The sequence below is a fragment of the Vombatus ursinus genome, unplaced genomic scaffold (assembly GCF_900497805.2).
Source record: "Vombatus ursinus unplaced genomic scaffold, bare-nosed wombat genome assembly UNPS02014768.1, whole genome shotgun sequence".
Taxonomy (NCBI): domain Eukaryota; kingdom Metazoa; phylum Chordata; class Mammalia; order Diprotodontia; family Vombatidae; genus Vombatus; species Vombatus ursinus.
The window spans coordinates 27654323-27665613 of NW_020954546.1; the positions used below are offsets into that span (position 1 = coordinate 27654323).

General features: G+C 49.1%; 1 protein-coding gene across 1 annotated transcript in view; it reads right to left on the reverse strand.

The window, feature by feature from the left end:
• The window catches only part of KSR1 (kinase suppressor of ras 1), a 212182-nt gene extending 205203 nt beyond the window's left edge, over positions 1-6979 (reverse strand). Inside the window, 1 exon segment of the mRNA XM_027861549.1 lies at positions 6710-6979. Coding sequence (XP_027717350.1) covers positions 6710-6979 — 270 coding nt within the window.
• Between the last annotated feature and the right edge of the window lie 4312 nt (positions 6980-11291).

Below are 11291 nucleotides of genomic sequence, written 5' to 3' on the forward strand. Positions count from 1 at the left end.
ACACACACACACACACACACACACACACACACACACACACACACACAGTAGAGAACCCTTGACCTACACCCATACTCCCCTATCACTACAAAGAATTGGGGGAGGGGAATTTTCTCAACTCACCTACAAGGTCAACCTTCTCGCCCATATGGCAGTGAATTAGTATAGGGCTCGGACTCAGACATCTACCAGCTGTGCTGCCCTGGACAAATCCCCGAAACTCTCTGGGCCCCACTTTCCTCACATGTAAAATGGAGATAATAGCAGCACCAATCTCACTGGGTTTTTGTAGCTCAAACAAAATAACGTATGTAAAGTGCTTCACCAATGTTAAAGCGGCTGTAGGAACGCCAGTCTTTATTGTTACCTATGTTTGCTTCCTCTGCCTCCACAGAGCCTAGCACACAGTAGGTATTTTAATGAATGGTTGCTGAATTAATATCATAGAGGAAAGCACTCTCTAAGCGGTAACAAAGGATTGGATCAATATTACCCTGGAGCAAGCCCTAAAACGTGCAGCATCTAACCGGGGAATGTGAAATAGTGAAAATGGTATCAAATTTTATATATGATATTTAAGGAACCTCAGAGACCATCTTGTCCAACCCTCCCCCATTTTACAGAAAAGGAAACTGAGGCACAGGCAGGTGTCACAGGGTGATTTGTCCTGTCCTTTGTTCCTCTACCTCCCAGTCCAGTGCACCACACTACCTCTAAGTTAGTATTGCTTTCATGGTCACTGCACTAATTCAATGATTTCCGTGAACCTTTTCCCTTTTTTCTTAGAATCTCTGACCTGAAAGGAATGACAGGTGATTTTATCCCTTGTGACCCTTTCATTTCCCACAAGAAAAAACTGAGACCAAAGAGGGGAAAGAGCAAACAGTATGTGGATAGTACAGATGAGATTCAGTAATTCAATCCAATAAATATTTATTAAGTGCCTACTATGTGCCAGGCACTGGAGATACAAAAAGAGGCAAAAGACAGTCCCTGCCCTCAAGGAGCTTACAATCTAATGGAGGAGACAACATGCAAACAAATATATACAAAGCAATTTTCATATATATATATATATATATATATATATATATATATACATATGATAAATGGGAAATAATTAGCAGAGGAAAATGCTAGAATTAAGAGGGCTTTGGGAGGGCTTTCTGGAGGAGGCAGGGTTTTAGTTGGGCCTTAAGGAAAGCCAGTGAGGTCAGCAGACATGAACCAAGGTCACAGAATCACCGGGTCGTCAATCTCGATTTTGAAGTAACCTTGGAGAAGGAGCCTGGCATCTAGCACCAGAAAACCCAGGTGACATTTCCCACCCTGCTGCTTATTGGTTTTGCAACTTAGTGTGACTTCATGTCTCTGGGCTTTGGCACATGCCTCTGAAGAATGAGAATCCCATAGTCAAGTCACTCTGTATAGCTGCCAGTTATTAATTATTACTATCATTGTCAATTAGGACTAGACTGGTGATTTCACTGGTATAGAAACCCCTTTCTACCATTACTGATGGGCACTTGCTCTCAGAACCTCTTAGAAAGTTGCCTGGGACATGGGGATTGTAAGTGACTTGCTCAAGGTCACACACTCAAGGTCAGAGGCTAGATCTGAACCCAGCTCTCTATCTCCTACTCTATGCTGGCTCTCTAATCATTACTATTAGGAGAATAATAATAGCACCTTTTATGTACACATAAAATAGCTTTACTAAGGATTTCATGGACATTCTAGAAAGTCATCTGTCATCCGGGGCTAGGTTTGTCGCCAGGAGGCCAGCCTCTTGCTAGGGATTTTTTTCAATCACAGAACCTAGTGATGGCTAGCCAAGTGAAATAGCAAGAGTGAACCTATGTATGTGGGCCAAAGAACACCCACACTGATAAAATCAGCAGCCCTGAAAGACTTTTTAGGTAAAAGAGGATGATTATAGAGGTGTTACCTCCCTCGGGGGGCTGCCCAGGGGATCAGGGGAGAGAATGTACTTTGGGGAAGGGCTTTAGATGCAAATGAAAGCTGCTAGTATTATTCTTGAAAATAACTGACTTGAAGCTTTGCAAAGGGCTTTACATGTGTATGCATAGACATGTGTGCTTTATATCTATAAATATATATTGTTATATATAATTTATATATGTTTTGTGTGTGTGTGCACATATATACATGTATACATGTGTGTATATGTATGTGTGTAATTACAGATATATATCGCTACATAGATGATAGGTAGATAGATAGATAGATAGATAGATAGATAGATAGATAGATAAACTTCTGCTTGCCTTGGAGACAGCTTGCTAAGTTAAGCGACTTGCCCGGGACCACACAGCTAGGACATGTGTGAGGCCAGATTTTAGCGCCCCTTCCAGATTCCAGGCCCAGTGCTCTATTGTATTATTTTATATCATACAGCCTTGCATTGGGTATCCATATACGCATCTACATTTACCAGAACTGTGTTTTCATCAGAATAGGGAATAGTGCTCTATTTACAATTTAGCATCTTAGAGAATTATTAGCTGGAGCAGGAGCAGTGTGTGTGTGTGTGTGTGTGTGTGTGTGTGTATGTGTGGGTGGGTGTATGTGGGGGGGGCAGTGTGTATGTGACAGAGACAGAGAGAGGGAGGGAGGAAAAAGAGAGAGAAGGAGAGGGAGAGAGAGAGAGAGAGAAAGAGAGAGAGAAACAGAGACAGAGGTAGGACTTGGCTCCCAGGGCTTCCAGATTCTACAGCTGGCCCTCTAACCCCTTCACCACACTGCCAACAATAGACAGAATGATGGACAGATTTAGAGATACACTTATATGAATCAGTGACCAATGTAATAGCTAGCATTTGTATAGTGGCATTAAAATGTGCACAGCACTTTACATATACTATCTCATTTGTTCCTGAAATTATCTCTGTTAAATAGGTGTTATTATCTCTACTTTACAGATGGGGAAACTGATGTCAGAGAAGTTACCGGACTTGTCCAGGGTCACACAGTTCATACACTTCTGGGGCAGGATCCGAATTTAGGTCTTCCTGACCCCTAGACCCTGAGACCTTCACCTAGTATATCAAAGCTGGAAGGGACCTCAGGGACATCTAATCCAATATCCCTTCTCCTCTTCCCCCCTACTTTCTCTCCCCCACACCAATATAAACATTTTAAGGACTCTTCATTTCCCTTTTATTACAGGAGATAAGCCCTTTGACCAGACCTGGCTTGAAGAACCTCAGCCCCAATGCTTGCAAGTTTATCGAGAAGACAGTTGCCTGGTATTCAGGAGGATTCTCCAGATGTGGAAAAGAAACCCCAGCTGGGCCATTTCTGAAATCACTGCACCGCTCCTGCCTCTCTGAGAGAGAGAGAGAGACAGAGAGATGGCGGAAGACAGAGAGAGCAGACAGATTAGACAGACAGACATTTTTAAAAGCGCCCTCTTTATACGGTGGAAAGTATATTGTATACTTTGTAAGTGCTATGGAAAGGCAAGGCTTGCTCCCAAAGGGGCAACTCGTCCTCCTCACTCCCCATCTCCACCAAAAGGCCCTCTTGTAAGAGTCACAGTATCTGGTGTAAGGGGACACTTGCATCGTCTTCTTTCTGACCTGAAAAATAACCACAGTCTCTTCTTTTAGGGTCATGGGAAGGAATCTGGATCCATCTTGGTGAGAGAGAGGACAAAGAACTGAGTATTTCCCCCTCATTTCCATTGCAAATTCTCTCCGATCCCTGGGGTGTTTCTAGCTGTTTGGGACAAATCCCTATCCAAATGAAAAACCCGAGAGTACAGAGGGGAGGTCACCAGACAATCTGGGGCACTGACCAAACAGCCAGATGGTTTGAGGCTGTGGATGACCCACCCAAGGGCAAAAAAAGGGGGGGAAAAAAAACTGTAACCACTCATTTCTATAGACCCTGTAGGTTGACAAAGTGCTCACAATAACTTAAGTAACATGGGAACAATGGAGGCAATTTGTTAAATATAGGTGTCATTCTCCCTTTTTTACAGATAAAGCAACTTGCCCAGCCAAAATGGCCTTCTTGCCATCCCTCACAAACGACTCCCCACCTCTGCACCTTTGCACTGGCCTTTCCCCAAGGAAACAGAGGAGGAAGCATAATACAGGAGAAAAAGCACTTGATTTGGAATCAAAGAATCCTCTTCTTTTATTTACTTCCCTGTGTGACCTTGGACAAATCATTGCTCTCCCTGGGGCTCAAGTCCCTCATCTATAAAATGGGGGAGCAGATGAGGGGAAGAACTGTATGTCCTATGTGGTCCGTTCCAGCTTGAAATTTATGGCCCTAGGTATCCGGCAGTGAATTTGAACCCAGGTCCCCTGCCTTAGAATTAGGGTTCCAAACTGTGACCTTTACAGAAACAGATTTCCGGGGTAAGCAGAGAGAAGCCCGCACCCCTTGGTCACCTGGATGAGAATTTGGATTTTTTCCAACACGCTGCTTCAGAGACAGAGAGCCTCTCTGGCCCCTATCTCCAGCCCTCAGAATTTCCTGGCACGCTTAGGGTCCGGTGCCACCTTCTGAAGACTGTTCAGCCACTAAGTCCGTTAAAGAGCCTCTGATCTAAGCAGCACTCGAGAGCAGCCCGGGTCCAGCCTGAGGACAAGCCAGAAAGCCCTTTCTTTCTGCCTGACAATACAGACATCAAACAGAGCAACCACAGCGACCTGCCCTCATGCTGCAATTGACCCATACAACGCTGCTCAATCTTGTCACTGAACTGCACCGGGCCAACACAGTGAAGCATCTCTCTCAAGAAATCAGATTCTCTCCCCTACAAAGAGCACTTGAAAACAATTATCATATCAAAAAAAAAAAAAAAAGGAGGGGGGAGCTATTACAGGGAGAAAAAAAATAACAGAAGTTTCAATGGGAGGCGCCAGTCCACCCAGTGACCTTTACAGAAATAGATTTCTGAGGGGAGAAGCCTGAACCCCTGGGTCACTGGGATGACAATGTGGGTTTTTCAGTGGCTGTTTCATACGGAGGAAGCCAAGACCCCTCCTCTTAAAAACACCTACGGCTGGTTCTCTACCAACTGACCAATAATTAGTAACAACAGGAACCACAATTTTGGTGTGGCGTTTTTGGGGTGGCCGAGGAAAGAGGGGGAAAAGCTTGCTGCCAATCGAGCTACTCTGAGCCCTACCTCCGACGAATGACCCATGCCCAAACCCAGAGGCCATTCCCTAATAAGGACCACACAGCTTAGACCTTGGAAAGTCACTGGACCTACCCAGCCTTTAAACGTCTCTGGATAAAAGCACTGTTTGGAAAGGAGGAACTGATCTTCACCCCCACTGTGTGTGAACCCCGGCAGTGGGGGAGGGGAGAAGAAGAGGGGGAAGTGAAGGGCAAGGACGGACCCTCTGAACCTAACTACCTTTTTACATTGTTCTTCCAACCCCAATTAAGCCTACACTTCCCTTTGAGAGTTTGGAAGGAGATGTCATTTAAAAAAAAACAACAACAACATCAGCAGCTCTTTCCCCCATCCCCCAACCCTCAGTACTTCTCCAATGGCGACTATTTCCAACAAAAATGCTATACTCCTGAGTATAATCTGTTATAAGCCAAAGTCCATTTTTTGGACTTGAAGTCCGGGGAACAGAAGGCGGATAATTGTTTTGATTAGCTTAATACCATGGTAACCCGATGGCGAGGCAACAAATGACTGAAGGGGAGAAACGCCGATTCAGCAGAAAAAAAATAATTTTTTTAAGCCTGATGCATAGCAAAGCAGCTTGCCCGGCAGAGCGATGCTGCAGGGATCATCGATGTACCGGGCACACAGCAAGAAAGAACTCAGCAGGAGAGGAGGCCAAGGTGGAAGGGAGACTTTTTTGAAAACGAGACTTCATTTAGCCCACATTGGCAGGCAGGGCATGGGAGTGTCCTCAAATGCACAGGGAATAGTTGGAGCCCGGTGACAAAAGAAGAAACATGCCTAAGAACCTCACGGGCCTAAAAATGGGAACAGAGTGGGAGTGGGGGGCCGGGAGTCTGTGTAGGAGAGACATCGGGGGTGCTGGACGTCAAAACTTGTCATCTGACCTCTTCCCCCAAACTCCCTGAAAAGGGGAAGGACCTTTTGCCTCTCTAGAAGGACGAATTTCTCCTGCAATTGAGGGTTGTCTCCTCTCTCCTACACCTCCCCACCCGAAACTCCAGCAACACCCCTCCCCACTTGGGCTGTCCGTACTCCGAGACGAAAGAATGGTTCCCCTTAGCCCGGAGACAAGCAGCTGCCAATCAGGGCATGTAAAGAAGGATCCGGGGGCGCACAGACCTAAGTCGGAGTAGAGAGACAGAGAAAGAGAGAGCCGGGTTCTGGACTCCCAGAACTCCACCCCCCTCCGCGGGCCTCCCCCCACCCCCAACCCCAGGGGTTTCATTTTTGCTTTTGCATCCCCAGAGTCCGGCACACAGTAGGCGCTTCATAAATGCTTGCTCGCTCGGTTTGCAGCAACACCCAGGAAGGGGGTGCAACTTAACGCTGCAAAGTTCGGGGGATGGTGTAGAAGGAAGGGGTGGTGGTGGAGGGGGTGGGCTAGTTGGCACCGGGTCTAGAGCCCGCCTCTCTCCCGCCCCTGACCCGGCTTGCCGGAGAGTAGATGGGTGGAAAGGTAGAAAGCAGAAGGGTAGAAAGAGCCCCCCACCTCCTCTGCCCCGACTTTGCCCAGCCCCGTACCTCCAGGGTCCTGATCTCCTGCTGGGTGAGGTCGTTGGACACCGCACACTTGGTGCGCAGCCCCCGCAGGCTGCTGATGGAGATGTCGATGAGCTTCTGGAGCTGGCCGCACTGCTGCAGAGCCCGGCCGGCCGCGGCCCCGGCCCCGGCCCCGGCCCCGGCCCCGGCCCCGGCTCCAGCTGCGCCCGCATCTGCCGCAGCCGCCGCGCCCCCTCCTCTCTCCTTCTTCTCCCCCATCGCTGCCGCTGCTCGGAGAGCCGCTCTATCCATGCCTCGGCATCGGGACCCGGGGGGTTGGAGCGCGCGGGCGAGGCGGGGAGGAGCCCCGAGCCAGAGCCAGAGCCAGAGCCCGGCCACTCGGGCTGGCGGGGAGCCACAGACGGCCGGAGCGCGCGGCCGCCGCTGGGGCTCCCTGCAGCCGTCGTCTGCCGCTGCCGCTGCCGCTGCCGCTGCCGCCGCCGCCGCTGCTCCTCCTCCTCCTCCTCCACCTCCTCCTGCTGCTGCTGTTGCTGCTGCTGCTACAGCCCAGGAGCCCAATGCGAAGCGAGCGCTCCGAGCCGCCGCGCCTCCGACGGCTGCCTCTCGGGCTCGGCTCGCAGGCTCTCCCGAGTGGCCGCCGAGGCCCGGCGGGAGCCCGCGGGGGACGCCGGGAGTTGTAGTCCTGGCCGCGCACCTGCCGCTCGAGGCGGCTGCGAGCGGCCTGACGGCTCCCTCCACAGCCCCAGCGGCGCGCGCCCAGAGCCCCGGCGGCCCCCCGCAGCGGCCGGCCCACACCCCTGCGGGGCGCGCCCCGCCTGGCGCGCTGCCGGCTCTGGGAGCACCACCCCCTCCCCCCCTCCCCTTCCACGCGGGCGGGGCCTGCTCTTCCCAGGCTCCGCCCCCTGAGCCGGGCTGCGGGAAGCTCGGGGAGAGAGGCGGTCAGAAGAGAAGGGGGTGTGCAAGGCTTACCCTTCCTGGGCTGGGGTCCGAGCAACAGGAGCTGAGCTCCAGCAACCAGGATCGCCGGATGTCAGTCAATAAGCATTTATTATTTATGTGCCGGGCGCTGCGCTGAGCTCTGGGCGTGCAAAAACATGCAAGAGCCAGCCCCTGCCCTCGAGAAGCTCACAGTCTAACACTGGAGAGAACTGGCAGACTACGATATAGAAACAGACACGATCAATGGGAGATAATCAGCAGCGAGGAGGCCCTGCTAGCCCGCTTACGACCGAGGTGGCCTTGGTCAAGTCACTTACCGTCTCCAGACCTCAGCGTCCTCTCTATTCAAAAAAAAGGACTAGGTGACCCCTCAACTCCCATTCGATTCCGAGTCTATGCTCAGAGGCCTTGGAGACAGAAGACCTGGGTTTCTACCCTGCCTGTGACCTTGGGCCAATAGTGTAGCCTCCCTGAACCTCAGGCTCTTCATCTGTAATGTTAGATTGGATGACCACTAAAGTCTCTTTCAGCTCTTTAAGGCAGGTAGATGCTTCCGGGGACAGAGTGCTGAGCCTGGAGTCAGGAAAACCCCAGTTCACATCTGGCCTCAGAAACCTACTAGCTCAAGTTCCTTAAGGTCAGTTTGCCTCAGTTTTGTCATCTGTGAAATGGGGACAATAATAGCACCTACCTCCCAGGGTTGTTGTGAGAATCAAATGAGATAATATTTGTATTAGCACAATGTCTGGGACATAGTAGGCACTATGTAAATACTTATTCCCTTCCCTCCTCCCCTCTTCCCAAGCCTCTGATTTTGTAGAAGGCTTGACTCTACCAAAGAGCTCTACATTTGAGGTGTTACTACAACCGCCCCTCCCTTATAAATTTCCCCAGGTTCACTCAATCATGAAAAACGTCAGACCCTGAGTGGAAGGAATGTCCTGCCAACCAACTGAAGGAGACTTAATTACCTCCTTCCCTTTCCCTCTCCTTTCCCCCGTTTCCCATTCCCCACTGTGGCACTCCGAGACGCAGATCATCTCTCCCACCTTTTTCCTAGAAACCCTCTTCCCTGGAATGCTAAGCCAAAATACATTTCTCATTCCCATTTTTCATTTCAATCCCACCATCTCCAAACGCCTCCCCTGTGCTGGGCACTTTGCTCGTAGCAGAGCTGAAGGGGAGGGGATGGAATGGAAAGATGATAAAGACAAAGGTCCCTGCCCTCCAAGGGCTTAGACGCGTACAGTCTGCCTCAGTAGGTGGGAAACATAGGGGCCAAAGTTAACACCAACCTCAGAGGTCGCTGAAATCATTGCTGGGAGAGAGCTGCCCCAGAGTTAGAAGGGACCAAGAGGCCATAGAAGGAACCGAACCTTCTCCTTCTAAAGATAAGGAAACCGATCCATAGAGGAGTTAAATTACTCAGAGACCCAAACCCCAGTCTTGGTCTTTGATCCTATAGAAGCATGCATTTAGAGCTGGACAGGGGACTTTAAATGTCCTTAAGTCCATCCCCCTCTTGAAGAAACAGACCGAGAGATGCTGTCACCGGCCCACACTGGCTCACACAGCTATTAGGTGACCCAGGAGGGATTTAAGTCTTCCTGACTCCTGGTCCTTTTTTGACGAGAACTGTGATTTCTTTGGTATTAGAAATTCCCAGGGAGGAAAGTCCCTCTGCCAATAGATCTCACACAAGCTCAGTAATCTATACCCTTGGAGAGTTAGGTGGGTCAGTGAAAAGTTAAGTCACTTGCCCAGGGTCATAGGGCCTCTTTGTGTCAGGGGAGCCTTGAACCAGCCCTTCCTAACTCCACATTTTCACTTCGTTTCCACTCCCCCACAATCTGAACTCCCTTATTGTAGAGCTTCCATCGACATATGGTGATATTAGGGGTAGGAGAAACACTCCGTGTTCTATATGCAGCCTTGTTACTGAAAGTGCCCTTGCAAAAATAACACTGCTTCTCATTTTGCATCCATTTATTCATTCAGGAAACATGCCAAATTATTTGGATTGTAGACATCGAGAAGAGCTGGTCTTTCTATCCCCAGCACCTAGTTTTGGACCTGCTAGAAACTTTAATAAATATTATTGGATTGAAATATGTGATAGGTACCTCCCACATGCCGCCTGTGGAAAAGTCTGCTTTTCTTTGCTTCTGTGATGCTTCTGTTCCCTGCCATTACTGAGTCTGCTCTCTCTCTGTCAATGGCAAAATGAAGCTTACCCAGTCTAGAAAGCCTGTGCTCATTGTTCTGCATGGGAAGGTACCTCCCTTCCACTCCAGCACTGGAAGGATATCCCCCCCCCCAACATAAAGAGGCTTGGGATAGCCCAGAGATTGTCACAGCCTGCTCTCATCCAAAGACTGAGGCAGCCTACTGTGTGAACAGCTGCAAACAGCAGTCAGTGGTAGTGAAAGGTTGAGGTTTTCACCCATGACCACAGAATTCTGCTGGGCCCCAAAAGGGCCCAGGGTGGAAGGGGAGCCACAAGGCCAAGGCATTTGTTTCCCGGATTTCTGCTTTTCTTAGATCATACAGGAAGTACCTAGAAGTCACCCCTATTGACTTAAACGCTAAGGCCTGGGCTGTCTCTGGATGAATTCACTCTGCAGCTCTGGCCTCCTTCTGGTTGAATGGCTATCAGCCTGGAGAAGAGACCTCTCATACTTGAAAAACTGGGTCTCATCTCAGAAAGGTGGAGCCCAACCTCGGTTACCAGATCCCAGAGAGTAGCCAAGTGGGAACGTGGTCTGCAGGGCCCCACGGACTGAAAAAAGCAGCTCTCCTTTGCTTCTTCCAATATTCCCCAAGGGAGACATTGCTATTTCTTCCAGTGTCTTTGCTCTCTGGGTGAGGAGCCCTGGCGACCCAGGGAGAACTTTTGGCTCCACGCTCACAAAAAACCCTTTGTTCAGACTGTACTGGGTTTTAGTTTCCAGAAGGGATAACTCAATGCATGAAACCCATCTATTGATAACAAAACCAAAGCCTGAATTTCTAATGGAGAATTGTCAGGGAAAGAGAGAGAGATTTCTTTTTCAAATGAGTTTCCAGGGCTGGGGGAGATTCATTATCTTTTCTGCTATTAGGGAGGTTGTTTCTTGAGTCTTTCCAACCTGGATTCAGGAGAATTAAATCATCCACTTCCTACATACTAAATGAAGGGGAATTCTTTTGGGGGAGAAGCCACGCACCTTCTGTATTTATTGTTGTTGTGTATTGTTCAGTTTTTCAATTGTGTCTGACTCTCTGTGACCCCATTTGAAGTTTTCTTGGCAGAGATACTGGAGTAGTTTGCCATTTCCTTCTCCAGCTCATTTTACAGATGAGGAAACTGAGGTAAACAGGGTGAAGGCACTTGCCCAGGACCACCATTTCAGGAAGCACTCAGACCATCCACACTCACTTTATACTCACTCTTTTCCTGACTCTGCCACTTTTACCTCCCCCCATATCAACCCTACTTTCCCAACTCTCTCTTAAGTGTTGTTTGAATCTAAGTTCCCTGAAGGTGGGGACAGTCTCTGTCTCTATCTCTCTTCCCCTTCTCTCTTTTCTTTCTTTCTTTCTTTCTTTCTTTCTTTCTTTCTTTCTTTCTTTCTTTCTTTCTTTCTTTCTTTCTTTCTTTCTTTCTTTCTTTCTTTCTTTCTTT